Source organism: Camelina sativa, chromosome 6 (assembly GCF_030686135.1).
Source record: "Camelina sativa cultivar CO46 ecotype springtype chromosome 6, ASM3068613v1".
Lineage (NCBI taxonomy): Eukaryota > Viridiplantae > Streptophyta > Magnoliopsida > Brassicales > Brassicaceae > Camelina > Camelina sativa.
Genome location: NC_141885.1, coordinates 21,825,527 through 21,853,318, shown reverse-complemented (window position 1 = coordinate 21,853,318; position 27,792 = coordinate 21,825,527). Strand labels below are relative to the sequence as shown.

Here is a 27,792-nt window from a genome sequence, read left to right as displayed (position 1 = left end):
ATCCAAATACTAATTACACTATGCAAACTCGAATTAGCTAAGAGATCTCGTTACCACAGCATAATTATAATAATACACACCATGTTCATTCAGATAAACAAAACCAGCCGTGATGCCATATAAATAAATATACAAAGAGCTATAAGAAAAAAACAAAAAAAAAAACTTAACATTGTTTTCCTTTTTAAGGCAAACAAACCAGAGCTATTGGAGGAGTCTCATCTTGTGATTGAGCTTGATGAACGGTTACTACTCGGATTCACATAATCTCGTTTCTTAAACAAGCTGAACCTTGGAATGCATCTTCCTACCATCACCTATTCGTATTCACCATTTAACCGTCTCAGATTACTAATTTGAGCGTGTGTGTGTGATACATATAGAGAGAGAGAGAGAAAGAATGAGTAACCTTCCAGCTCGTTTTGCGTGCAATTCGATCACTTATCATTTCCAAAGCAGAGATGATTTCTCGAAACGTTGGTCTTTTTGATGCTTCTTTGTCCCAACAATCCTGGATTAGCCTGCCAATAGCGAAAGAGAGATCCTTTGGCTTTCAACAGTGGAGCCATGAATGAATGTTTCAACAGTGGAGCTCATGAATGAATGTTGTTTCAAAAACAGGATTACTTGTTCAAAAAACTTACTCTCTTAACCCGAAAGGATATGATTTTGCTGGAGCATTGAATGGTGGGCGTTCATCTTCAATATATGCTTTAGGCACTTCGCTTTCTTCTATCTCATGAAATGGTACACAACCTTCTATCATCTGTTAAAATTTGTCAACACTCTCAACAACATACTTGATATTAATGGTGTAACACACAAAACTTAATTAAGAAGCCTCATAGCTCTCTCGGTTGCTTTACCTCTTGTAATATCAAAGCGAAAGAAAAAATATCTACTTTTGTATCATACTCTTCATTCCTATAAACTTCTGGAGCCATATATCGCCCTGCTTAGCCAGAACAACAACCAAGAGTAACATCAGCATAAACCCACCCAAAAACGACCATTAGATTGGTGGTAATCTAGCTTTAGACAACAAAAGCTAGCTGAGGACATCAGCATACACAACTCGTTAGAGCAATTTTTTAATATTATCAGGTAAGGGAACTTACAAGAACTGTCCAATGATGTAACAGGTCTGTCCTTTTTAACTGTCTTCTTAAATACCAGCAGCTTGCTAACTCCAAAGTCTGCAACTTTCAGATGCCCCGAATCATCCCGCAGTATGTTTCTGTTCTCTTACTCGAACAAATGAGAACCTTTTGGATTTTTTCGATATATGAAATAAAGTACTGTACAATACAAAAAATTGTGCAATGAAATAAATTATACTGACACAGCCAAGAGGAAAACATACGGAGGTTCTAGGTCGCAATGGATTATTGCTTCAGGTTTATGCTCATGCAAATAATTCAGACCCCTGCAAATATATATATGAAGGGATACCATAGAAATAATTAGAAGCCACAACATCAGAATTCATGTTTAATTGCAACCGGCCATGCATTAATATGAACCTGCAGGACTATGAAGAAAATATAAAAATACAGAAAATAGCCACTTAACCTAGCAATTTCAAGTGCAAACTTCACTGCATGCGCTGGCATTAGAGGTCCTTTTCTGTCTAGATATTGTCGAAGATCTCCCTACAAATAAACATAATAACTTAATACTTAGAAGCGAAGCTTTATGCAGTAAGATATGAATCTGAGCAGTTTGCAGAGGTGAAGATCGAAACATCTTCAACAACAAGATTACAATTAAAATCAACACCATTCTTCATGTCATATCTAACCAACTCTTGAGATAACCAAAGCTCTAACTAAAAATGTTGTCTGTATTTTGTAAGCTTCTTGAGATCTCCTCAACCCAGTATTTCCAGAATGTTTATAGGATTCCAACTGCTAATGTTCATGATAGATAGTAAGACTAGGAGTCTAGGATGATAATTTGTAAATCTAGAAAAGTCATACATCCTTTGAATGTAGTTATACAGAATGAGAAAGAATAGGACCTTTGGTAAATATTCTGTGACAATCATCATGGGGGTACTTTGAGTAACTGCCCCAAGAAACTGAACAACATTGGGATGGCGTATCTTTTGAAGCAGTGCAAGTTCGTCCCTAAACGCATTCCTGGATACCAGAAGAATATGTTAAAACTGTTAGCGAATAGTTAATACAACCATACAAAGAAATTGATGGGCTGATGACTCACACTTTGTCTTCATCAGTGAACATCTCCTCTCCAAAGGCCTTAACAGCCACGTCAATTCCACGCCATGAAGCCTTGTGAAAGGTACCCTATCGACCACACAGGCAGTAACAACAAGTGTGAATATACCAATTCTATAACTAGTTTAGCTGTTGCCAACGGGAAACTCTTACTAAAGATATCTTTAAAGAAAGCAAATGAAAAACAGCATCAAAAAAGTTTGTGCAAGGGAACCACCTACCTTTGAAATTTTGACAGAGTTAGAAAAATCAAGCTCTGTAGGATGAATCTCATACTCCGGAACCTCTTTATCAGTTAGGACATGCATAGGAGCAATCTAAATTCACAAAACGATTATTGAAGAAATGAATCAGCACACTCATAAAAGTTATAAACATCTATCGAAAGACTTATGAGGGGATAACACATACCGGAGGCTTTGCACCATGTTGTTCCAAAAGTTTAATCACATCATGATTTTTGTAATACACTGCATCTGCAAGAGGCTGTTAAGATCAATCACGAATCGTTACAATCATTATTATTGCAACCGGGTTTGCTAAATCTAAGCGCTCCGCTAAAAATCTCCAGCCATCATCCGATTCAAAAGAATTTTAAGGATTGCAAAAAAAACACATGCTTTGTGAGGCAATTCGTCGAACACAAAACGAAGTCTACGAGAAGTCAACTCAATTCAAAAAGCAGAAAAAGTTTCCAGCCCAGAAGGAGTTTTTAAAATCGCGTACCGTACTACCCCATCGGTCCATGGTATCAACCTTAGCACGACGGCTGAGCAGAAGCTGAACCACATCGGTTCGTCCTTGACAAGCGGCGACGTGAAGAGCAGTACGGCCGTCGATGTCACGGTAATCGACATTAGTTCCCGAATCCAACATCTTATTGATCCCATCGATATCACCTTCGTTGGCTAGATACATTAGACGAATCGTCGGATCCACGACCCCAGCCGAAGCCGCCGCCGCCGCCAACTCGTCGTCTTCATCTTCCGTTAGCGTCTCTATCGGGGTTCTTGATTCCGGCGCAAGCGATGACTGCCTCCCAAGCTTGAATCTCGCCGGCGATTTGGGAGCAATCGTCATGTTGTCAACAACAGGGAAGACTTGTGTGAGTCTGCCGCAAGCAATATGAGCTGTAAATAGAACTGTAACGGCAGCAGCAACCGAAAAGAAAAAGTTAAAAACAAAAAAAAAAAGCCCAACCAATCAGCAGGCTTTAAGGGTTTGCCTCTTAATGCGGGTGAAGTATCATAAACTCGTTATCCTCCTTCCTCCTCACTCATGTTTTCAAAATTTTAATTATAACTATTTAATTACACTTCCATTCTTTATTATAAAAGGATAATTGCTTTTTTCTTGTTTTGTTTTTGAATAACAACAATTTTAAGGGAACAAACAAACATGATTAGTGCAAAAGCAAAAATGGTACAAAAGGAGTAATAAGACAAAAAGTGTGAGTGTGAAATATTGAAACACTTTAAAATCACAAAGATATTTTGAACCATAATTAAACGCCTAATCCATCATCTCTCTTGTTCATGTAAAAATAGCTAATGGGCCGAAGTACATACTATTTGAAATTAAATATCTGGATTTGAGTCCAATAAATAGGCCCATTATCGAATAGATATTTTTAGTTAGCAAGCCGAGGACGCCAATCGACAACATCTACTCTATCCACATAGCGTCTGAAAGTCACTCGCTCGTGTTGCTCGTGTTACTAAACAATTTGTCCCTCACTTTGAGCGAGTAATCTTCACCGCCAGTTCGCGCGTTGGATACAGAAACGAAAGTCAAGTCGCAGGATAAAAGCGACAGATAAGCCTCTTTGGACTTTTGACGAAGAATGTTATCCGTTGATCTAAGCTGAATCATCAAATCACCGTCCATCTTTGGATAACGCGCGTCCGTATTCAGTACTCTTACCCGCAGAGAAATAATATTCTTACCAAAATTAGGAAATGGGAAGGATTTACAAAAGCAAAAGTTACTTACCAAAGATCTCTTGTTTGTTTCTTCTTCTTCTTCATCTTCGCTTCCTTCCTTGTTTGAAAAATTGAAATCTGATTTTTTTTTTGATTAATTTGAGGTGAAAAAAAATGGAGATTTCGGAGAGAGTGAAAGCTCGATTAGCCATTCTTACCGCGCACTTGGCGGTATCTGACTCTGTCGGATTGGAACAGGTGTTACCGGCGATCGAGCCATGGTGCACATCGGCTCACATTACTGCCCCACCGCACGGATCGCTTAAAGGAAACTTGACGATCGTAGATGAGCGTACGGGGAAGAAATATCAGGTCCCTGTCTCAGAGCATGGTACCGTTAAATCCGTTGATCTCAAAAAGGTATATATATAACGGAATTGTGAAATCCGAGTATGATTTGACCATATGAGTAAAATTGAGTTACAAATTTTTTTGCCATGAATACGATATGAGATGGAATTTGATGGATTTGACATGTTTTGGTGTGAAGATAACGACGGGGAAGGATGACAAGGGGCTTAAGTTATATGATCCAGGTTACTTGAACACGGCTCCTGTTCGATCTTCGATTTGTTACATCGATGGAGATGAAGGAATCCTACGTTATCGGGGTTACCCAATTGAAGAATTGGCTGAGAGCAGTACTTTTATTGAGGTTGCTTATCTCCTCAGTAAGTCTCTGATCATCTCGTAGCTTATTGTTGTTGAAAGTTATCATCTTTATTTTTTTGTGGGTATGTCTTGGAAATGGTGTTGTCGTGTTTGGGGGTTGATTTACTTCTTATTTTTTTCTGGCAGTGTATGGGAATCTGCCTTCTCAAAATCAGCTAGCTGATTGGGAGTTTACGGTTTCTCAGCATTCAGCTGTGCCACAAGGAGTATTGGTGAATTTTCTACTCTTTTCTTCACATAATAGTGCAAATTCCAAAGTTTTTATCAAAATGAATCTCAATTCAAAGAGGGATTTCGAAAACGATTTCTTGTGAAGTATAGTAAACCAATCTGGTTCAGATCCATGAAGGATTCTGGGTGTCTTTTTCAACTTTTAGTGCCTTATGTCTTACTAACCATTGTGAATATGATTATGTGGTATATGCTTCAGAAACGAATTTTTGATGCTGATTTTTTATAGCATCATCGACCTAAGACTATTTCTGAATGTTTTCACAGGATATCATACAGTCCATGCCTCATGATGCACACCCAATGGGGGTTCTTGTGAGTGCGATGAGTGCACTTTCTATCTTTCATCCTGATGCAAATCCTGCTCTTAGTGTAAGTTTTATAATCCTGTTCTTTTGGTACTGTTAAGATGTGCTTTTCTGAAAATGTCTATGCCAATTCGCATTGCTCCATTTGTTTTGAGTTCTAGATTTCACAGAAGTTCTCTCTGGGTGCAGGGCCAAGATATTTACAAATCAAAACAAGTTCGTGATAAACAGATTGTTCGTATTCTCGGAAAGGTATTGTTGTGTCTGTTGTTTGTTTCCTTTACGTATCTGTGAATTAGTTGCGGGACTAGAAAAAGGTTAACAACGTGTTTGCAGGCACCAACAATTGCAGCCGCTGCTTATTTGAGGACGGCAGGCAGGCCTCCTGTTCTCCCTTCAGCCAATCTTTCCTATTCAGAGAATTTCCTCTATATGCTGGATTCAATGTACTTCCTTTCTACCTTGTCTCTTTCTTTGATTAAACGCTTGCATTTGAAGAGGCTAGCCATAAAACTTGTACACTGCTTTGGTCAGTTAGATCCGTTTGTAGTTTCAAACGTGTATGTAACAGGATACATTCTTTAATCTTCCATTGATTACAGGGGAAATAGGTCTTACAAGCCTAATCCTCGTTTGGCTCGAGTTCTGGACATTCTCTTCATACTGCATGCTGAACATGAAATGAACTGCTCTACTGCTGCTGCTAGACATCTTGCCTCTAGGTACGTATCACTGGTTAGAGATATTCATTCAGACTACTATGAGAGTGTTTGAATCAGTGTTGTGTATATGCAGTGGTGTTGATGTGTACACCGCTGTTGCTGGAGCTGTTGGAGCGCTTTATGGTCCACTTCATGGTGGCGCAAACGAGGCTGTGCTTAAGATGTTAGCAGAGATCGGGACAGCTGAAAATATTCCAGATTTCATCGAAGGCGTGAAGAACAGGTAACTCAATGTTTAAGAACTACAAGCACCAAGTAATCTGAATTGTGATGAGTCATGCCACTAATGTTATATCCCTTTCCCATGTTCTCAGAAAGAGGAAGATGTCAGGTTTTGGACATCGTGTCTACAAAAACTACGACCCCCGAGCAAAAGTCATAAAAAGACTGGCAGATGAAGTGTTCTCTATTGTTGGTAGGGATCCTCTCATCGAGGTACTGTAGATCCTTGTGCTCACGTATCTCTCTTAGTATATGGTTTGTCAAATTCCTTCTTATATAACATGACTGTGGTTTAAAACTATTTGATGGATGATGTTTCAGGTAGCAGTTGCCCTAGAGAAAGCGGCACTCTCTGATGAATATTTTGTTAAGAGAAAGCTATACCCAAATGTTGATTTCTACTCTGGATTAATCTATAGGTAAGACACTGCTGAGTCATCTGAGAATAACCCTGTAACTATTAAGTTCTTTACCTGAATCTTGTGTGTTGATAATTGAAATGGGAAAAACCACAGGGCAATGGGATTCCCACCAGAATTCTTCACAGTCCTATTTGCAGTCCCGCGTATGGCTGGATACTTGTCGCACTGGCGTGAGTCGCTAGATGATCCTGACACTAAGATCATGAGACCCCAACAGGTAAAAATACATTACTTGTAGCTACATACGCTTCTTTGATAGATCAAAAGGTTTTTGTTTTGGCTTGTGGCTCATTGTGTTGTGTGGCTGGATAGGCCTATACTGGAGTGTGGATGAGGCATTACGAGCCGGTGAGAGAACGAACAGTATCAAGTGATTCGGATTCGGATAAGTTTGGTCAAGTTTCCATTTCGAATGCATCAAGAAGGCGTTTAGCTGGATCTTCTGCGCTTTAGTCTCAATCCAATCCTAGTTTCCTACTACTACTACGTACACACTAATAAAGAAGAAACCATTGGGATACCTCTGGCCAAACAAGGGAGTCTTCTCAACAGTCTCTGTTGTTTTCTTTCCCTTATCATTTAAACAGTTAATAATACATCCCATTGTTATTGATTGTCTGTTCTTTTCTATGATTGAATAATAATGTTATAGGGAAGACATATTATATTTGATAAATCGCGCTTTTATCAGGAAAGTTCGAAAGAAGATCTTGTTCCTGTTAAACATTGCACTTTGCTGTTATGCGGTAGATTTATATTTTATCACATTAATTTGGAAAAAGTTAACCACCAAATCATATGATTCATATCCTTTGAAATCGACTGAATATTTTAGAGTGGATATGTAATGCAGATTCTATATACCCAAGTGGTAACAACTATGCTAATTTTGTGATGTAATATATTATGTTTTCACACTCTATTTATAATTTGCCTCGCAGTTGTCCTATCAGTTTGTATCATTGCCATTTGCCAATAATATATTTTTCCACTCAAAAACGTTAACGAGGAAGACGATCGTGAGAAGCGTGAACAAATACAAATTTGGCGTTGGAATAACAAAGCCTGGAGAACGTGACACTTGAAAGGAAAAAGTAAAGATACAACAAAAAAAACACATAACTGTCACAGACTTTAAGGTAGTTAAAAGCCACAAAACTCTGACTAAAGACCGGAAAAAAACACTGTAGATTCACGCCAATCATACCCTCAAAAGTATTACGACAAATGTGTGACGAAACGAATACTTGACCACTACTATAAAACAATGTCCATAACATCAATCTTCATTACAGTCACTTGATTACTACTACTTCGCTTCCTTTCTTTGAGGTGAAAAATGGAGAAAGCCAACGCTCGATTAGCCGTTCTCTCTGCGCACTTGGAGGTGTCTGATACCGTGGAACTGGAACAAGTGTTGCCGGCGATCGAGCCATGGTGCACATCGGCTCACACAAGTGCTGCACTGCATGGTTCCCTCAAGGGAAACTTGAGCATCGTCGATGAACGCACTGGAAAGAAGTATCAAGTCCCAGTCTCAGAGAATGGTACCGTGAAATCCGTTGATCTCAAGAAGGTATATATTACTTAAGGACTTGTTATTCGGATCATCTGATTTGATTTGTAAAAATGAGTACACCGGTTCTTCACTGTCGCCCTTAATTAGTAGTATTACGAAGAGATTCCATTTTTTGTGTGTGTGTGTTAAATGAGTTTGCATGCAGATAACGACAGGAAAAGGTGACAAGGGGCTTAAGTTATACGATCCTGGTTACGTAAACACCGCTCCTGTTCGATCTTCAATTTCTACCACCAATGGAGATGAAGGAACCCTACGTTATAGGGGATACCCGATTGAAGAGTTGGCTGAGAAAAGTACTTTTACTGAGGTTACCTATCTCCTGAGTAAGTCTTGTTCGACTATCAGCTTCTTGTAGTTGTTAATAATCTTTTAAGGCTTATAAACATATGAACAAGCAAATGTTTGATCAGTCTTTGCAAGTGAAACAGAGTTGATGTTTTAGTGCTCTAGTTTACTACCTTTACTTTTCTCGCAGTTTATGGGAATCTGCCTTCTCAAAGTCAGCTAGCTGATTGGGAGTATGCTATTTCTCAGAATTCAGTTGTGCCACAAGGAGTGTTGGTGAGTTTCTTCTACTCTTTCCTAGCTTTCTATGGATACTCGACCTGAGATTATTTCTGAATGCTTTTCACAGGATATCATACAGCGCATGCCTCATGAGGTACATCCAATAGGAGCTCTTGTCACTGGGATGAGTGCACTTTCCATCTTTTATCCTGAAGCAAATCCTTCTATTACGGTAAGTTTTACAATCATGCTTTCTTGATACTAAGATCTTCTGAAAATGTTCATGCCCGACCCGCTCTGCTTCACTTTTTGTTCTGTTTCTAATTTTTTGATGGAAAACCTCATTTGGTGCAGGGGCAAGGTATTTACAAGTCAAAACAACTTCGTGATAAACAGATTGTTCGTATTCTTGGACAGGTACTGTTGTGTCCGTTGATATGGTGCTTTAATCTACAACAGGACTTGTGAATTAGGTATATAACATATCGTGACTACAGGCACCAACAATTGCAGTAGCTGCTTATTTGAGGAAGTTAGGCATGCCTCCTGTTCAACCTTTGAGCAACCTTTCTTTTGGAGAGAATTTCCTCTATATGATGAAATCAATGTACTTTACTCTCTGTCAACCCTCTTTGTTTGATTAGAACACTTGCATTTGACTAGCTTCAAGACGTGGTATGTAACAGGATATATTCTTTCATCTTCCATTTGATTACAGGGGCAATAGGTCTTACAGGCCTAATCCTCGTTTGGCTCGAGTGTTGGACGTCATCTTCATCCTGCATGCTGAACATGAAATGAACTGCTCTACTGCTGCTGCTCGGCATCTTGCCTCTAGGTACTTATCTATCACTGGTTAGAGATTCATTTGATGAGTCTGCTATATATGAGATAATTTTAGTAATAAGTTATGTGTTTATAAAATGTAGTGGTGTTGATGTGTATACCGCTGTCGCGGGAGGTGTTGGAGCCATTTATGGTCCACTTCATGGTGGTGCAGTTGACGCTACGGTTAACATGTTAACAGAGATTGGGAGTGTTGAAAATATTCCGGGGTTCATCGAAAGCGTGAAGAATAGGTAACTCAATACTAAGACTACAAGTATATCTGGATTGTGGTGCGTTAGTCCATTAAATGTTAAATTATTTACTTGCAGGAAGAGGATGTTGTTTGGTTTTGGACACCGCATTTACAGGAACTACGACCCGCGAGGAAAAATCGTTAAGAAACTGGCGAATGAAGTGTTCTCCATTGTTGGAAGGGAACCTCTGACTGAGGTACTTTAGAATCTTGTTTCTCACGTTACTCTCCCTAGTTGATGGTTTGTTTGAGTTCCATATTATGTATTGTTGTTTAAGAAAGATTTGGTGGATGATGTATTCAGGTAGCAGATGCTCTAGAGAAGGCGGCACTCTCTGATGAATATTTCATTAAAAGAAAGCTTTACCCAAATGTCGATTTCTACACTGGATTGATCTATAGGCAAGTCATCGATGATGAGTCATATAACAAATTCTTGCTAACGAGTTGTTCATACAATAGAATTTTTTTCTTTAGCTGAATCTTTATATCTTGTGTTGGTAAATGAAATTGGGCAAAAATTAAACACAGGGCAATGGGAATCCCATCATCATTCATCGCAGCTGTGCGTATCGCTGGATACTTGGCACACTGGCGTGAGTCGTTAGATGATCCTGAGACTAAGATCATGAGACCCCAACAGGTAAAATCAATACACTCTTTTAATATATCAATGACTTTTAAAAAAAAAGTAGTTTGTCTCATCGGTAATTCTTTATACACACAGTAGATACATACACATTTTGATAGATCAATGAGTAAAAAAGTTATTTTGGTTCATGGATCAATACGTTATGCATACATGGACTTTTTTAATAGATCAAAGGGTTTTTCTTTCTTTTGACACACAGGTCTATAACGGAGTGTGGCTCAGGCACTACCAGCCACTGAGAGAAAGAGCCAAGTGATTCGGACTAGATCAGTTGGGTCAAGTTTCCATTTCGAATGCATTAAGCGTTAGCTGGGTCAAGTCTCTAAAAATCTGAGCCGGAGAGCAAAGATATAGATATATAAAGAATATATGTAATAACTAGGACAACCCGATCCGACCTCGAGTTAGTAGAACTCCATTGTATAAGATAAATGTGTGTGTATGTCTATAACTCTATATAAGTTGTGAAAATATATTTAAAAAAAAAAATATATTAGTACTATACATGCTTTAAGAATTTATGATGTTTAAGTTTAACGATGAAGTGATTAAACAGTTAACAAAAAGTAGGGACAACAAATAAAAAAAGAGAGGGGTAATTTGGGATACATCATACATGTGGACAAACAATAAGGGTCTTTTCAACAATTAATCTGTATGGTTTTGTTTTCTCAGGAAATTAAAGCATCTAGCCATCTATATCTAATTTCATTTAAGTTAAGAAATCTCATTTAGTGTCAGTTGTAAAAATCATCAAATAAAGAAGTACCCCAAATCATATCCTAGAGACATACATGTCCTTTAGCAAAGTGTTGTGTAGCACTTATTATAAGAACAATGTTCACCGTCTAACAAAAATGGGGCCCACACCGGGTCCAAATTTAAGACAGGAAAGTAGGCCCCACCATTCAGTGATGAGCTGTAATATTTATTTATTTTAGTAGCAAAGAATAAATAAAAAGGCCCTTCAATGTTACAGTTAATTACAAAAAGAGCCCCTTTTTTCTTTCCTCCACGATCAGCGAGCGACAAGGTCGACGAATACGATCTTTCTTCTAACACTGTTCCTAACAAAAATCAAATTTTTTTTTTCAATTTTCTCCAAAGCTATCATCTGTCTAGTATCCAAATCTATCTCAGTGATTTAATTGTAAAGAAGTCGCCTCTTATTATAGTCTCTCCAGAGGCCCAGGTACCTCACATCATCCCTCTCTAATCTCACTCTGTTTCCTCTCAATTCTCTCTAGTTTAATTTCTCCCATAAGAATACAAAAACAATTGAAATCTGGGTTATTTAGGTGTTTATCTCATTAACCCCACTTGATCAATTCTGAGTCTCTGATCCGGATTTCATCTTCTCGGGATCTGGGTAACGATATTACGACTTTGATTCAGTTTTACGTGGTGCCTCGAGAATTAGACAATTCTTTTTAATCTAAAATTCGTAGACTTTTGATATCAATCTGAAAACATCTGATTTGAAATCTGATGGATCTCTTTACGGATCGGTCGATATGACGATTAGGGTCCTTGCTTGTTTGATTTTAGCCTAAGATTTTCCAAAGTGAATCTTTTTTGTTCAATTCTGATTAGTAAAATCAGAATTTACCAGATTTAATGGTTGATCTCTGTCGCCAATGATGAGTCTGTTTGTGTGTGTTGTTGTTTTAATGGGCAGAGATAAGATAATTAATCTTATCTCCTTCCTTTGCAGTAGTTTTGAAAGATGGCTGGCCAAAACGCGCGTTTGAATGTGGTTCCCACTGTTACAATGCTTGGGGTTATGAAAGCTCGTCTTGTTGGAGCCACAAGAGGCCATGCTCTCCTCAAGAAGAAGAGTGATGCTTTGACTGTTCAGTTTAGGGCACTTCTTAAGAAAATCGTTACTGCAAAGGAATCCATGGGAGATATGATGAAGACATCCTCTTTTGCTCTTACTGAAGTAAAGTATGTTGCTGGCGAGAACGTCAAACATGTTGTCCTCGAGAACGTTAAAGAAGCTACGTTGAAGGTTCGTTCTCGGACAGAGAATATTGCTGGTGTGAAGCTTCCCAAGTTTGATCACTTCTCTGAAGGCGAGACCAAGAATGACTTGACCGGTTTAGCTAGAGGTGGTCAACAGGTCCAAGCTTGCCGTGTGGCTTATGTGAAAGCCATTGAAGTTCTAGTTGAGCTTGCTTCCCTCCAGACTTCTTTCTTGACGCTTGATGAAGCTATCAAGACAACTAATCGCAGGGTCAACGCTTTGGAGAATGTGGTGAAACCGAAGCTGGAGAATACAATCAGTTACATCAAGGGAGAGCTTGATGAGCTCGAGAGAGAGGATTTCTTCAGGTTGAAGAAGATTCAGGGATACAAGAGGAGGGAAGTCGAACGACAGGCGGCTAATGCTAAAGAGTTTGCTGAGGAGATGGTTCTTGAAGGAATCTCTATGCAGAGAGGGATTTCGATTAACGCTGCTCGTGACTTTCTCGCTGGTGGTGCAGAGAAGGATACAGACATTATTTTCTAAGGTGTGGGCTCTCTCGGTCCCTTTTGTGATTGCTCGGTTTCTGTTCTCGCTGTCATGCCTTTATTATTACTCTCTTCATCGTATTTATGTTTTCGAAATAAAATGGATTTGATGTAGATGACTTATTTGTATCATCTTGGATTGTGCTTTGCTACAATTTTCCTCAAGAGATTTGTGATTGTTACTGTTTTGGGTAATGATAATTCCCCTGTTTTAAGACCAAGCAAATGTAGAACCTTTCTTGTGCTTTCTCGAGTGAAGTTACTGTTGGATTCTAATATTAGGTGGGTTAAGCATAGCAAGATGAGAAAGCAAGGAACTTTATGAATCCCTTTTAAAAAGCTGGTAGATATATTTCAAGTAACAAAGAATTCGTGAAGCTCGAAGTGTAGCAATCTAAACTTCAATATTAATGGATTAAAGAGGTTTTTGTGAACCTTCGCAGAAATAAATCGCAATCTTGGACCAAGTTTTTGTGGTATTGATTCTTGTACATAACATTCAGTTTAAGATTTAGGTCATGGTTTGTGTGCGTGATACTTGTTCAGGGGACAAGACATGGCATCACATACTAGGACATATATTCCTTGCTTAGTTTATCAGCTTTTAGGGAATCATATAAGTGGAGAAAGAATAACTCAGTGCAAGAAAAGGAATATAGCTGCGTTACAGTACAAAAGCTTTATCATATCTCTTATTTGGAACAAGAAAGCCATTCATTCTCTCAGCTATGAACAACAACAGAAATGGCTATTCTTCTGTGCCAAATCAACCCAATTATAGTTATGATACGGATACACGATCGTCGGGTTGGCGAGTTCCTGCTTTCTCTTCGCAGAACTCGTGGTCCAGGAGTAACTCAGTAAGTGAAGTTTTGTTCTTGTCGTCATATATACTCCTAGATGGATGTTTTAGCCTCCTCATCGGTTTGATGTTTCGGTATCCTCTTTCAGACAGTTAACAGACGCTTGCTAGATGATCTTCCAGCCGCTTACTCAAATACAACGATTTCATCCACTGTGTACTTAAATCATCATCCTCCTCTGTTTATTCCTGCTTTTGATTTTGTTTTAAAGCTTAGTCGTTACATCTTTCATCTTCAAGAACTTGAAATATCATTGTTCTTGTCAGAGATTTAGTACCACCGTCACATACTCGACATCAGATTCCAATTCGTAACAGCAACAACCCGCGAAGACAGCACCTCGAGGCACTAAGGCAAGCCGTTCACAACCAGCCCGGTAGACGAGAGAACAGCTCAACATCATCATCATCATCACAAGTCCATGAAGAAGACGAGATCCTCAAACATCTAACAAAAGAGACATACAACCCAGTTCCAAAAAGCACTCTCCTCAGAAGCCTGAGCTTATACTACAGAAACAAAACCCCGGGAAACGAAAACGCAAGAAACAGTCGAGATCTCCCAGGCGACGAAGAGGACAAGAGATGCTCCGTGTGTTTAGAAGACTTTGAACCCAAGGAAACAGTGATGCTCACTCCTTGCAAACACATGTTTCATGAAGAATGTATAGTTCCATGGTTAAAGAGCAAAGGACAGTGTCCTGTCTGTAGATTCGTCATACTCAAGCCAGCAAAACAAGACTCCTCTCCAACTAATGGATCAAATCCCGCGGGAGACATGAGAATGAACGATCTCTTCACATTAGAGCTACTCTCTGTGGTAAGAGCAATGGAAGAAACTTTCCTTTTTGGTTATCCTCGTCGCATGTAAAAATCTAATTAGTACCTTAAATAAACTACTTTGAATCCTCTCAAATGATATTACTTTTATTATTTGGGTTTTTTTTTTTTTTAAATGAATCATATGAATCCACCATTGATACAACCTTTACAGTGGAAAAAAAAAAAATGTTTCTTTCTTTTCTTTTGGCTACAAACACAAGACAGACACAAACTCATCTAGAACTATCACAGAAAGGAATGGCGCCAAAATCGCATCTACGATGTTGCTCCTCCGTGGAAACAGTCCCACGGCGGAAGACGGAGGCGCAATCAGGTAAATCACCGAGATCACCAAACAGAGACTCATCTTCCTCTCTGCTTACTGAAAAGCCTCTCTCTAGCGTTACGTCGAGAAAATTCGAAGAGCCACCAGATGATGATGAGATGGACGCGTCGTAGAACCAACCGAACTCGCCGATTTCGCTGTAGCAGCCACCTAAGAGCAACGGAGAGTCCACGTGGCTGAGGTCTAATCCAACCGGCGGTTCCTCTGCTGCGGCTACGGTTAGTTCCTCCTCCTCCTCCTCTTCTTCGTATTCTTCCTCTTTCTTGGCGGTTTTGAGGACGACGGAGGAACGGTGGTGGTGGGATTTGTTGTTGGCGGCGGAGGAAGGGAAAGGGTGGTTATGGTCGCAGGCGTAAGTAATCATTAGCTTCGAAGGGTCAACACGGCTTCTCTCCACCTGCTTCCTTGCCGGACACCCTTTTGAGCTACTACATCTGTAATATCCCCTGTAACAAAACAAAGTGATACACACATTTCCATGAAAATACTCAACGTAATAAAATTTCAAACTTAATTACACCAAATACATAAATCATAGTTATTTTTTATTTTTTGATAACTTCGTAATGTAATTATAATAATATTTTCCATAAATGTAACTTTAAGAAATGGTAATAAATGACAAATAGTATAATAATATTGGCACGTTAATCACGTACATATATATACTTCTTTTTTTCCTTTTTGTGCGCATTACCTTTTGTGGCTATTCACTTTAGAAATCAACAAGATCTACCGCTACTTTAAATACTACTAGTATTTCACACATCCCCGAGGTTATCCAAAAGTATAAAATACTACTACTACTACTACTAAAACTTTAAGGGAACTAAAGAAATTCAATTTAGAGTGAGTGACCCCCATCTTATTATTCCTTTAATCACAAAGTTTTCACAAACATTAATAAAACCCCATCCTCTCCCAAAGATTAAGGAGGTGGCGCGTCAAAACCACGCGATATCAAACGCGTCCGTTTTATACATGGTGCGTATGTTAGCCCAACCACCGTAAAGGCTAACGTACGCTTTTCCTCATTTCTAAAGCCGCCGCTGATTAAAACGACAAAACAAAAAAAGAAGAGTGTTTGTGTGTGTTTTTGTAAATTATACCTGGGATAAGGCGAGCCTTTGATCGGCTTTTGTCCGTATTTTCTCCAGGCCCATGAATCGGACGGTGGATATACTTCTCCTCTACTCTTAGATCCTTCCACGTCAGCTATCGGAACTGAGACAACTCTCTTCTCTACGTTCCTCCTACTAATTATTATTTACATTTTCAGATCATTCTATTTTTGTAAAAACAATTTGATAGAAAAATTCACAAACCTTTTCTTTGGAGTTGGTTTCGAGATCTTCGTGTCTTCGCAAGAAGAAGGAGATTCAGGAACGACGTCGTTGTATGTCTCATCTTCTTCGTCGTCTGATTCTTGAATTGCTCCTCTACGGTGCATGATTCCGATTTCTCCGGAACAGGATGTGTTTTTTTTTTTCTTTTTTCTTTCTGCTGCTGGTTGAGTTGAGAACCGGAGGGAGGGGGGAGAGGGTGATTAAGAAGGTGATTAGTGAGAGGGTTTTTAATCCAATCTGATGTGATTATTATTCTCTACTACTTGTTTTTTGGGGACGTGCAGGCAAATATCAAAGGAGATTTATATTTGTATTATAATGTTTTTGGGTCATTGGTGTTAATTTTATTTGAATATAAAATATGACCAGTTGTTGTTTTATAGTGTGATATTAGTTTATTTATTTTGAAAGATTCTCTCCTCTCTCGTGGATTTTATTATAATATACCATAAGGTTTTGCTATTCAAATGATTTCTTTAATTAGCTGGACATTTTGATTAAGTCCATGCATAATTATGCATATCTATATTATAATTATCCCTGCATCTGATCTATATAGACTGTGATGTTTTCGTTTTTGCTGTCTATTGTTAAGAAAATTAAAATCAAATTAATTATGCTCATTTTTATAATATTACAAAATTAAGTTAGTTATACAACCCATCTATATATATAACTCTTCTTAAATAAATGAAACCCGAATCAGAGATGTTATGATGAAATTTGTTTACAGTGAAAGTATATATAAATTCAGACGTGAGTTCTTTTAAGCTGTCCTTAAACTATATCAGTTGATTTGGTCCGTTTCAATTCCCCAAAATGCATCATGTTTGTGAACTTGACATAAATACATACTAGTACTATTTTCTTTTAAATGTGTATGATTTATCCATTTTGGACTAAATCTATAAGACTACTTACCAATTGAAAAATTAACCAAAGGTCATTTTCACGACTTTATTATGTACAAGTACAATGTTCTCTTTTTCTCTGTTGAGCTTAGTTTTCACAGTTTGTTGATTAACTCTTTTCCTTCTCCCAATTTCACTTATTGGCTCATCCGCTTAAGAATTTCTAGTTGGAGAAAAAAAATAATGAAAAAAGTAGAAGTTTACATAGTAGGAGGCTAGTATTGTTACCAACAATGACATTAATAAACTTAAATGAATATAATCGATATAGCAATAGAAAAAGAGATGTGGTCCGTAATGATGAAACATATATAGTCTTCATCTCAAAATTATGATTCCATGTCTTATGAATCTCTAATATCGTAACACACTCGTTACCTATTGGTATTAAGTTTTTTTTTTTTAAACTAGGAACCTCACATCAACAACCAATTTACAACACTTCTATAGTTCTATGCAAAAATATGTTTGGTTTTGTGTTTTGGCCCGTACAATCCAACGGAAAGAGATTATGAGATCTGACCAAAAAGTTTGCAGAGAGTAGTAGTAACATGTGCCCTTTCTATGGATAACAAAGATGTCATATTTGATGACGTTTGCTGGAGAAATTTGCCTAAGTAAAAGCTGCAACTCATTTTGGGATGAAATATACATATCCAATTTTTATATATAAAATAAACATAAATATATATAACCCTAGGTCTAGAAAAATGACTTAGTTTTTTTAAATAAAGATACACAGAAATTTGGGCTGGAAATGGCTTATAATAAATATGTGTATGATCAAGTCAAGATTCCTCCAGTCGTCATTAATAAAATTGTAAATCACTAATAGATAAAAACTATAAAAGCCTCTGTCATAATTAATAGTTTAATTACTCCATTATTGCCTCCAACTTTTGTCACAAAGGAGCCAAATTTTTTATTTTCTGGTTGTATATAGGTTTTTGATTAGTTTATTATACGTAACGCGGGTTTACACACATATGCATATATATGTTTGATTTGGTCATTTCTGATCATGATAATTAATGTCGAACCAATCAATAATTCGCTCGAATCTGATGCAACCGAGAATTGACAATGAAACATGATTGGATAATGTTTTTCATCTTTGTTAGTATGTTAAACAATGTACAAGTACAAGGTAATTTATAATCGACACGTCTTCTTAATACTATTAAAAAGCATAAATGCGCTTAGTCAAAAAGATTCTTCTTAAAACTGAATTTTCGCATTCGTTCGATAATTTTCACGTTACTTTATGCGTTTAAGGATATTATTCTATAGTTGGATCAGGATAAACTAACTCAGAAGTCAGAAAATCCAATCCAAAAGTTAAACCGAGCTATAGACCAGTTAAAAATGATGTTGTGTTTAATCTTATGTACCTAGAACACCGTAATGCGATCATAACCCAATCGATAATGAAAGACAATCGGATTCAACTGTTCATTCTTTGAAAATTTGACTGTAAAATATATAGTAAAACTTCAGAAATGTGAATGCAGATTTTATATAATAAACACCCTTTCGAAGGATCGCCTTCGATAATGTTGAATTAAGACCCTTGTTTATAATCTTAAAACAGAGAATGCTCAAATTGCTCGTTACCTACTTTCTTCTGTCGGAGAGTATTGAACATTCAAAGATCTAATTATCTCAGAATTGGGTTTTAGACTTTTTAGTCAGCTTATATTTTGTCCATAACGACGATAAAAGATAGGCAAATATCTATATAATGAAAATTCAAATGTATGAAGATCAGAGAAGCAAAACAAAACTGAGAAAATACTGATTCGAATTGGGGGGAAAGATAAAGACAGATTATAGATCTTTTTGTTTGACACATTTGTTTTAACCGGTAATGTTCTGAGACTTGTTGAGAATGACTCCTTCGTATTTCACCTGGAACCATTTCATGGCATCATCTTTCGTCACTCTATGCTGGATTCCGACACGAGCCTTGCATCTTCTGCGACGTGCCACACGGTAGCCAGGTCGCTCAAGAACAACATAGAAGTCCATACCGTAGATTCCAGTAGATGGATCATACCTAAGATGGAATCAAAATAAAACCCCGCTTGGATCAATGGTTACACAAAGCCACTCTTTCTATGTTTGTGTTAGAAGAAAGATAAGAAGAGACTTACTTGATACCCAAATCAATGTGCTCCTGAATACCAAAACCAAAGCAACCAGTGTCGCTAAAGTTCCTTCTCAAGAGTTCGTATTCTTTAACTTTCAGTCCACTCTCAAGAAGCTGCATTGCCTTCTCTCCCCTGACAGTGACGTAGCAAGCAATCTTCTCATTACGTCTGATACCAAAAGAACGAACAGTGTATCGAGCTGCAAAAGTGATAACATATTATGTCAGAACTCTCTTCATCATCATCATCGACAACAAAGTTATCTACTAGAAGCTGATGATTACAAAGATTCTCCAAGCAACCCCCATTAAAAACAGAGACGACAACTGATACCTACTGATTCTCACTACATATCTCTGAGGATCCAAGAGACAATAACAACTACAAAATCACTAAATTGTTCCAAGAACTACAAAGATTAATTAAACTTAGTTAAAAAAACTCACCTTTGGAGAAGACAGGAGTCTGACCACTCAATTGTTCCAACACCTATAAAAATTAATCCAAAGAACTGAATTCGAATCAAATCGAGCACAATCGGGGGGAAAAAAGAAGAGAGAAATGAAGTTAAAAGTAAAAACCTTGGAGGCTCTGGTGAGACGATCTCCACTCTCACCGACGGAGATATTGAGAACCAGCTTCTGCACTTTAATGTCCCTCATTGGGTTCGATAGCTTCTTCTCCGACGCCTGATTCAACCAACATTAATAGATAAATCACCACCAGATATTCACTTGAAACATCAAAAAAAAAAAAAAAAAAAAAAAAAACAGAAAACAAAGCAGAAGAAACAGCTCCGACGGACCATTTCGGATTAGGGTTGCGTTAACTCTCCGGCCGACGGGAAAACACGAATCGGAAAAGAGGAAACGGCAAAAATATTTAAACCCTAGATCTAATAATAAGCCTCTAGGGTTCTAAGCAAATTTAGGATTTGAAATGACGCTTTTACCCTCCACCCTCCAACACGGGCTCGTACTCCGCACGTGACCTTTTTGTTAAAGTTTGTAATAGACATACTAACGGGCCAGGATCGGCCCAATGTAGAGATTTCTCTTTTTTTTTTTTTTTTTTTTTTTTTTTTTTTTTTTTTGTGTGCAAACCAGAGATTTCTCTTTATTTGATGATAATTATTAATTACCATGTTTAATCACACATTAGAAGTCTGACTTTTAGCAAAATCCCGTAGTACATATAAAAGCCTTACATTTTCATGTCAAAAAAAGAAAAGAAACCCTTACATTTTTTGTTATTCTCTGTTTTATTGAGAACAGATGCTTGCTTTACCAGGCGAATTAGGAGACCTAGCCAAGCTAAAGCTACTGGAGCAGCCACTAAGCTTTGAAGCTGACCTACGGTTTCTCACTAAGGGAACCAGTGACTGCACCACATCTGCCATTAATGGTCTGTAGTCAGCTTCTGCTTGAACACACATTGCTGCTATTGCTGCAACTTGAACCACTTCTTTTGTCGAGTACTGTCCTTCCAGTGTTGGATCCATTATGTCTACTACTTTTTCTCTATCAGCCAATTGAGGCAAAGCCTGGAGAATGAGAAACGTTATTAGAGCAAAAAGACGAGAAGAAATGACACAAGAGCAGTTTTTTGAAAGGAATGTGTACCCAAGAGACAAGAACGCCTTCTCCTGCAGCTCTCTTCATATCTACTGGAACCCTACCGGTTAATAACTCTAACAGGACTACACCGTAGCTATAGACATCTGATTTTGTTGTCAAGTGACCGGTTAATGCGTACCTGAACAAGAAATTAAAAAAACAATGGGTGTTACATTCGAGCTAATCAAGTTGATGTGATGGAAGAACAAAGAAATTGATCGAGTGGAAAACATACTCAGGAGCAACGTATCCTTGTGTGCCTAATACACGAGTAGAAACGTGTCCACCAGCTTTATCTGATCCGACTTTGGCCAATCCGAAATCTGAAACTTTGGCGTTGAAGTTTCTGTCCAGCAGAATATTACTGCTCTTAAAGTCTCTATGAATCACTGGGGGAGACACTTGTTCATGTAGATATTCCAAGCCTTTTGCAGCTTCCAGAGCTATTCTCATCCGAGTTTCCCAATCTAATCTCGGTGCGACAGAACCAGATCCTATATGCAATAAAAAAGAGAAACATCCATCAAAATCCACAATGACTAATCCATATGCTATGTTCACCAATTAGTAATATATACTACATTATCTAAGGATTCATGTCCCAAAATGCTATCACCCAAAGGATATGCATAGAAGTAAAAAAAGAGCCGCAACTTCTAACATTACCGGACAAATGAACTTACTGTTGTTAAGATAAAGGTGTTCCTGCAGACCACCATTTGCCATGAACTCATACACAAGCAGTTTGTGACTATTGTCTGAGCAATAACCAAGAAGTGCCAACAAGTATGGTGAACGCAGACGGCTCAGTAACTCTACCTGTCACCACCAGATACAAAAAAATTGATCAATCGTTTAAAAGTAATCGAAAACTCTACACAAACACCTAAACATTCTTAAGCTTGAAAAGCAAAAGATCAATGACCAAGCTAAAATAAACAAACCTCCATCTTGAATTCTTCTTCACCTTGCTTCCCGGCATGATCCATGAACTTGATAGCAACTTTTCTCCCATCGTTAAGCACACCGCGATAAACCAACCCAAACCCACCATGCCCAACCACATTAGACTTGCTAAATCCACCAGTCGCTGAATGCAATTGCTTAAAGGTGAAAATCTGCAACCCATTGCCAGTTAAATCTTGTACCTTTTGACAATCGCCTTTCTCCTCGCAGTCAAACCCTAAAAAACATTCGATAGGTATTATTACAACAATAAATTCAATACCCAGATAAATAAATCGGACCCTAATTGAAAATCATCATCCAAATATTCCTTAATTAGTAACAAAATTTCAAGTTCCCAGTGAAAACAGAGTGCGTAAGAACAAGAAAATGCAGATAAAGATAACAACTTTGTTAAAGGTAAATTGTTGGGAGCTTCTTACTCTTGCTAATCCTGTGACGCTTAGAAACTTTGTTACGAATGTAGCAGTAGTAGCTAAAGGCGACGAACAAAGAAGATAGAGCAAGACAAGCAAGAACCACAATGGATACAAGTGCAGCACGCTCTTTCTTTTGGTATGCTTCGTCTGTCTCCATTTTTTGTTTTGTTGTAGCCTTTGTACTAGTTTCCAGAAATGGAAAACAAAAGAAAAATGTGAAAACCCTAGAAATTGCCACTGAGAGAGAAGTGAAGGAGGAGATGAAATTGAAACAGTAGAGGAATAAGTTAAAAGCTTCGGGTTTCGTGAAAATTAGTCTTTTCTTGATTTTTGATTTTTGTGTATTTGTGTGTGTGTGTGAATGTCAGCTTCACTCCACTCTGACTCACTTGTACTGTTTTGTTTTGTGGCGCGGGGAATAGTTGCAGGGATGTACGTATTCACCGGCAACTTTACAGTCTTTTCCCTTTACTTTAATTTGGTACAGTTTAGTCCCCGAGTTGTTTTAGATGGACCAAGCGTAAAAAGTAATCAAGGCCCATATTCGGGTATAATCCAGCCCAGAAAAATTAAGCTTATGCGCATTTTGTTGTAAAACACTTGTGGACTCTATAGACCGGCCCGCTCACAGTCCGTTAGGACATGGCCATTCGGCCCATATACCGGTCCGCGCATGTACGGCCCATCGGCCATTGCTTTACGGCCCATGGCCTATGTTATGTACTCGATTACTTTATGGGTTTTAGCCTTTGTACTCCTATTATATATACTTGTAACCTCGACATTAATCAATAAGACTAAGAGATTTCACTTCCTAAATTCTCTAGTTTACAACACGTTATCAGCACGATAGCCTCTAACCCTAAAACCTAAAAACAGCCGCTGCTTCCCAAACCCTAAGGCAGCCGCCGATCTTCTTCTCTCTTTCACAAACCCTAAACCATCTTCGTTCTTGCTCCCATCCGAGATCAAACCCTTTTCTGTCCGAGGATCTCCTTGTTCACGAGCATACCTTAAGCTCGTGATCAAGCTTCTATCGGCAGCTTGATCGAGATTTGTGGTCCGAGTTCGGGGGTGAGTTCATCTGTTCGCGGTTCGTGATTCCGGACGAGAGAAGTACCAAGCGGTTCGTGGGAAGCCGTTCGTGATCCGCGGAAGCAGTTCGTTGTTCTGTCCGCGGAAGCTGTTCGTTGCTCTGTCTGCGAAATCTGTTCGTGATCCAGTTCGCGGTTCCGTTCGTGATCTAGTACGTGGTTCTGTTCGTGGTCCGTGAGCGAGGGAGAGATTAAAACCGAGGTCTGTTAGCTCCCGGTCCATATCCAGTCAGATCCAAATCGGTGAAAGGTAAAATACGGCCGAACCCTCTTAAAACCCTATGATCCGAATTTGGACTTAAACATACAGAACCCTAAGACAAAGAAGTACACAACCAACAAAGTTTAAGATCCCTAAAACCTAAAACTTAAAACATGTTGGCGTTTAGGTTGTTAGATTCCTTGAGAATTAAAACCAATTACATTATGAATGGAATTTGGTTGTTTGCTGCTTGTTGTGATGCATAAGAACCTAGAAATATTCTGTTGTTTAAACATGTTCTAGGATATTAAAACCGGATCATTCATGCATCATATTGAAAAACGGATCATGTATAAAGATAGGATCTATTCAAGCATAAATTGTTCATGTAAATTTCGGCTGCATGAATCATGTTCTAGGATTGTTAAAACTCAAAACCGAATTTGATAAACTTGAGTTAAGGGTTGAAAATTCCGATTGAACTAAAACTTTTGTTAAGTTCCTATAAACTTTAAAACATGAAATCGGAAATTAAAGCTATGATTAGGATAAGTTCCTAATCGGTTATAGTAATTATCTAAAACCCCCTTAAAACAATATTTACTAAATCCTAGAAAGAAAAGAAAATTTAAGAAAAAGGAAATCCTATCTAGAAAAAAGGAAATTGTTGCATGCATACATATTTGATTTTGTTGTCCTTGCATGCATGAATTTAAACCATATGAAATCTATAATAGGCAAGGGCATGTTTCGGTCTCAAATACCGCATGGCCCAGGGCATGTTTCGGTCTCAAATACCGCATGGCCCAAGGACATGTTTCGGTCTCAAATACTGCATGATCCAAGACATGTTTCGGTCTCAAATACCGCATGGTCTAAGGCATGTTTCGGTCTCAAATACCGCATGACCTGAATAAATATTTGTTGCATGATTCGATCTCAAATATCGCATGCTAACTACCGGATGTCTATATTATATGCAGATGGCAAACCTCAAAAGCCTAGACTATCCCATCTTGCAAGCTTCTGGAAAGAACTACTTGGAATGGGTGAAAGACACCGAAATCCACCTAAGGTCAAATGGCCTAGCTGGTTGCATTGATGAGGAAGTTGAGAGCACTGATAAGAAAAAGAACAAGTGTCTCCAACATATGCACCATCACATTGCAGAGAGTCTCAAGAGCCAGTACCTCTTCATAGACAATCCACTCGCCCTTTGGACACAGCTTAAACGCCGTTACGGGCACCAAAAGACGGTGCTCCTTCCAAAGGCCGTGTTTGATTGGAAAAACCTAAGGATCCAGGATTACAAATCCGTGGAGGAGTATAACTCTGAGCTTTTTAGGATTGTCTCACTCCTTAGGTTATGTGGAAAAGAGGTGACTGAAAGGGAACTGATAGAAAAGACTTTCTCTACTTTCAGCCCTAACAATAGAGTTCTTCAGCAACAGTATCGGCATCAAGGCTTTGCCGATTATGGGGCACTCATTGAATGTTTACTGCTAGCTGAGCAGAATGATGAGTTGCTGCTGATGAACAGTGTTATGAGACCTCCCGGTACAGCCCCATTACCGGAAGCAAATAAGGTTGATTTGGGAAAGAAAACTACAATGGAGTCTAAGGAGCCAAAAGCGCCCCATGAGACCAACTATGTCCACAGAGAAAGACACTACGGCCAAGGCCGTGGTGGCAGAGGACGTAGTGGCCGTGGCGGCCGTGGCGGACAGGCCGGCCGAGGAGGCCGCGGACGTGGTGGTAAGGGCCGTACGTCCTTTAAACCACGTACCAAGGTTAAATCGGTCTGCGACAGATGTGGTATGTCAAACCACTGGTCCAAGACTTGTAGAACTCCCAAACACCTCATTGATGCATACCAAGAAGTTCTAAAGAAAAATCCGGAAGCCAACTATGCGTACATCGATGATGAAGGAGACTTCGATCATGAGAATGACGACTTGCTAGAGACTTCCGATTGCCTACAAGATGATGATTGATTTTCGTTTTAAAGCGGTTTAATTTCAATGTTTTTATGCTTTATTTTCCTTTATTGTATTGGATGATTATTTAAATTTAAATGCAATGGTTCTTTTATTTTATAATTGTCCTATTAAAATACAAAATTATGTCCTATTTATAGAAATGGCCAAGGACATGAGTGAACTAGTGGTGGACAGTGGATCCAGCCACACTATACTAAGAGATAAAAGATATTTCATAGATCTCAAAATGAAAAGTGCAAATGTTAGTACAATTGCGGGTATAGCCAACATGATAGAAGGCTACGGCCAGGCTCACATTTTGTTGCCTAACGGCACACATATTGAACTAAGTGATGCCCTATACTCACCCAGCTCTAAGAGAAACTTATTGAACTTTAAAGATATAAGATTAAATGGCTATCATGTTGAAACCAAGGGTGAAGGAACTAAAGAATTCCTATACATTACTGAAAATGTAAACGGCCAAAAGATGGTCCGAGAGACTATACCCGCACTAGCCACTGGTTTATACCATGCTAAGATAAACATGATAGAAGCTAACATGGCTAAGCATAAAATGTTCACTGAAAAATTCACTCTATGGCATGACCGGTTAGGCCACCCGGGTTCGAACATGATGCGTAAAGTAATTAAGAGTTCAAAAGGGCACAACCTTAAAGAGAAAAGAGTTTTCCCTAAAAATCTCACTTGTGTAGCATGTGCACAAGGGAAACTCATTACAAGACCATCACCAGTAAAAGTCACAAAAGAGACTTTGCATTTTCTGGAAAGGATACAAGGTGATATATGTGGACCAATACACCCACCATGTGGGTCGTTTAGATATTTTATGGTTATGATCGATGCATCAACCAGATGGTCTCACGTTTGCTTGTTATCCACAAGGAACCTAGCATTTGCTAGGCTGTTGGCTCAAATCATAAGATTAAGAGCACACTTTCCAGACTTTCCACTAAAGACGATACGTCTAGATAATGCTGGTGAATTTACATCCCAAGCGTTTAATGATTATTGTATGTCCATGGGGGTGAGTGTGGAACATCCTGTGGCACATGTCCATACACAAAACGGATTAGCTGAATCCTTCATTAAACGTATACAATTAATAGCTCGACCATTATTAATGAGATCGAAGCTTCCTGTGTCGGCTTGGGGACACGCGGTCTTACATGCAGCAGAACTCATACACATCAGGCCATCTAGTGAACACATATATTCACCATCCCAATTATTATCGGGTCAAGAGCCAGACTTATCCCATCTCAAAACATTCGGTTGTGCCGTTTATACACCCGTTGCTCCACCACAGAGAACTAAGATGGGACCTCAAAGGAGGATGGGAATATATGTGGGATATGAGTCTCCCACCATAATAAAGTATCTTGAGCCATTGACAGGAGATCTATTTAAGACCATATACGCGGACTGTCAATTCGTTGAGTCCGAATTCCCTACTATAGGTGGTGAGACCGGCAAGCTAGTCAAAGAATTAAAATGGAATCAAACATCCTTAAATTGGCAAGATCCTCGAACTCTAGCATGTGATGCAGAGGTTCAAAAGATTATACATTTACAACAGCTAGCTAATCAATTGCCAGATTCCTTTGCTGACCCAAAGAGAGTAACAAAATCGTACATACCAGCTTGCAATGCACCAGTACGTATTGATGTTCAAAAGGAACACAATAAACAAGTTGCTACAAAGTCTAAACCACGTTTGAAACGAGGTAGACCGTTAGGTTCCAAAAATAAAAATCCTCGAAAGTCTAAAGGTGCAAAACAGACCGAGGTTCAGGGAATTATAGACAAACCAGACATGACCGCGGAAATAATTAATGTACCAGGTGAAGTTCAGGACGCTGAACTTCAAGAACCTGAAGGAATTGATAACAATGAAGTATCAATCAATTACATAATGTCTGG

At 38.6% G+C, this 27,792-nt stretch overlaps 9 protein-coding genes across 20 annotated transcripts; 5 read left to right on the top strand and 4 right to left on the bottom strand.

Annotated features, from left to right (window-relative positions):
- Positions 1 to 33: 33 nt before the first annotated feature.
- On the bottom strand, positions 34 to 3,600 carry LOC104792162 (serine/threonine-protein kinase 12). 10 transcript variants are annotated; one of them, XR_015559340.1, is made up of 13 exons: positions 3,441 to 3,600; positions 2,967 to 3,351; positions 2,652 to 2,726; positions 2,462 to 2,557; positions 2,224 to 2,309; positions 2,021 to 2,141; positions 1,573 to 1,652; positions 1,364 to 1,426; positions 1,119 to 1,196; positions 867 to 952; positions 645 to 766; positions 410 to 521; positions 34 to 317 (listed from the first exon to the last, which is right to left on the bottom strand). XR_015559340.1 is itself a non-coding variant. In XM_087453659.1 (13 exons), the coding sequence occupies exons 2-13, from the start codon at positions 3,318 to 3,320 to the stop codon at positions 219 to 221; spliced, it is 1,434 nt and encodes a 477-aa protein (XP_087309785.1). In that variant the 5' UTR covers positions 3,321 to 3,351; positions 3,441 to 3,600; the 3' UTR covers positions 34 to 218. The 10 variants fall into 10 exon arrangements, 6 of the variants coding, with proteins under 6 accessions (XP_087309785.1, XP_087309786.1, XP_087309790.1 ...); XM_087453659.1 differs by having other exon boundaries at positions 1,119 to 1,237; positions 1,343 to 1,426; XM_087453660.1 differs by having other exon boundaries at positions 1,119 to 1,237.
- Positions 3,601 to 4,140: 540 nt separating this feature from the next.
- LOC104792160 (citrate synthase 2, peroxisomal) lies at positions 4,141 to 7,523 on the top strand. Its single transcript, XM_010518230.3, has 12 exons — positions 4,141 to 4,582; positions 4,713 to 4,893; positions 5,021 to 5,106; positions 5,393 to 5,497; positions 5,623 to 5,685; positions 5,770 to 5,879; positions 6,036 to 6,155; positions 6,229 to 6,378; positions 6,470 to 6,590; positions 6,699 to 6,796; positions 6,893 to 7,016; positions 7,112 to 7,523. Exons 1-12 carry the CDS (start codon positions 4,337 to 4,339, stop codon positions 7,250 to 7,252), a joined length of 1,545 nt encoding a protein of 514 aa, XP_010516532.1. The 5' UTR covers positions 4,141 to 4,336; the 3' UTR covers positions 7,253 to 7,523.
- A 470-nt stretch (positions 7,524 to 7,993) lies between these two features.
- Positions 7,994 to 11,086, top strand: LOC104792159 (citrate synthase 1, peroxisomal-like). The gene is made up of 12 exons (XM_087453658.1): positions 7,994 to 8,375; positions 8,524 to 8,704; positions 8,857 to 8,942; positions 9,016 to 9,120; positions 9,243 to 9,305; positions 9,386 to 9,495; positions 9,607 to 9,726; positions 9,818 to 9,967; positions 10,046 to 10,166; positions 10,274 to 10,371; positions 10,501 to 10,612; positions 10,821 to 11,086. The coding sequence occupies exons 1-12, from the start codon at positions 8,139 to 8,141 to the stop codon at positions 10,875 to 10,877; spliced, it is 1,440 nt and encodes a 479-aa protein (XP_087309784.1). The 5' UTR covers positions 7,994 to 8,138; the 3' UTR covers positions 10,878 to 11,086.
- A 1,261-nt stretch (positions 11,087 to 12,347) lies between these two features.
- LOC104792156 (V-type proton ATPase subunit D) lies at positions 12,348 to 13,356 on the top strand. Its single transcript, XM_010518220.3, has one exon. It carries the CDS (start codon positions 12,348 to 12,350, stop codon positions 13,131 to 13,133), a length of 786 nt encoding a protein of 261 aa, XP_010516522.1. The 3' UTR covers positions 13,134 to 13,356.
- Positions 13,357 to 13,554: 198 nt separating this feature from the next.
- LOC104792157 (uncharacterized) lies at positions 13,555 to 14,930 on the top strand. Of its 2 annotated transcripts, none has more exons than XM_010518225.3 (3): positions 13,555 to 13,995; positions 14,087 to 14,154; positions 14,265 to 14,930. In XM_010518225.3, the coding sequence occupies exons 1-3, from the start codon at positions 13,864 to 13,866 to the stop codon at positions 14,866 to 14,868; spliced, it is 804 nt and encodes a 267-aa protein (XP_010516527.1). In that variant the 5' UTR covers positions 13,555 to 13,863; the 3' UTR covers positions 14,869 to 14,930. The 2 variants fall into 2 exon arrangements, with proteins under 2 accessions (XP_010516527.1, XP_019102441.1); XM_019246896.2 differs by having other exon boundaries at positions 13,818 to 13,987.
- On the bottom strand, positions 14,904 to 16,961 carry LOC104792158 (putative WRKY transcription factor 69). 2 transcript variants are annotated; one of them, XM_010518227.3, is made up of 3 exons: positions 16,491 to 16,961; positions 16,275 to 16,421; positions 14,904 to 15,611 (listed from the first exon to the last, which is right to left on the bottom strand). In XM_010518227.3, the coding sequence occupies exons 1-3, from the start codon at positions 16,613 to 16,615 to the stop codon at positions 15,053 to 15,055; spliced, it is 831 nt and encodes a 276-aa protein (XP_010516529.1). In that variant the 5' UTR covers positions 16,616 to 16,961; the 3' UTR covers positions 14,904 to 15,052. The 2 variants fall into 2 exon arrangements, with proteins under 2 accessions (XP_010516529.1, XP_010516530.1); XM_010518228.3 differs by having other exon boundaries at positions 16,275 to 16,418; positions 16,491 to 16,901.
- A 2,182-nt stretch (positions 16,962 to 19,143) lies between these two features.
- Positions 19,144 to 20,539, bottom strand: LOC104792155 (large ribosomal subunit protein uL5z). Its single transcript, XM_010518218.3, has 5 exons — positions 20,378 to 20,539; positions 20,154 to 20,261; positions 20,019 to 20,061; positions 19,576 to 19,771; positions 19,144 to 19,478 (listed from the first exon to the last, which is right to left on the bottom strand). The coding sequence occupies exons 1-5, from the start codon at positions 20,378 to 20,380 to the stop codon at positions 19,280 to 19,282; spliced, it is 549 nt and encodes a 182-aa protein (XP_010516520.2). The 5' UTR covers positions 20,381 to 20,539; the 3' UTR covers positions 19,144 to 19,279.
- A 148-nt stretch (positions 20,540 to 20,687) lies between these two features.
- On the bottom strand, positions 20,688 to 25,845 carry LOC104792153 (putative serine/threonine-protein kinase PBL7). The gene is made up of 6 exons (XM_010518217.3): positions 22,577 to 25,845; positions 22,133 to 22,371; positions 21,872 to 22,007; positions 21,424 to 21,682; positions 21,195 to 21,327; positions 20,688 to 21,115 (listed from the first exon to the last, which is right to left on the bottom strand). The coding sequence occupies exons 1-6, from the start codon at positions 22,728 to 22,730 to the stop codon at positions 20,834 to 20,836; spliced, it is 1,203 nt and encodes a 400-aa protein (XP_010516519.1). The 5' UTR covers positions 22,731 to 25,845; the 3' UTR covers positions 20,688 to 20,833.
- On the top strand, positions 24,853 to 25,863 carry LOC147942902 (uncharacterized). Its single transcript, XM_087456228.1, has 3 exons — positions 24,853 to 25,055; positions 25,233 to 25,426; positions 25,748 to 25,863. The coding sequence occupies exons 1-3, from the start codon at positions 24,853 to 24,855 to the stop codon at positions 25,861 to 25,863; spliced, it is 513 nt and encodes a 170-aa protein (XP_087312354.1).
- Positions 25,864 to 27,792: the final 1,929 nt, after the last annotated feature.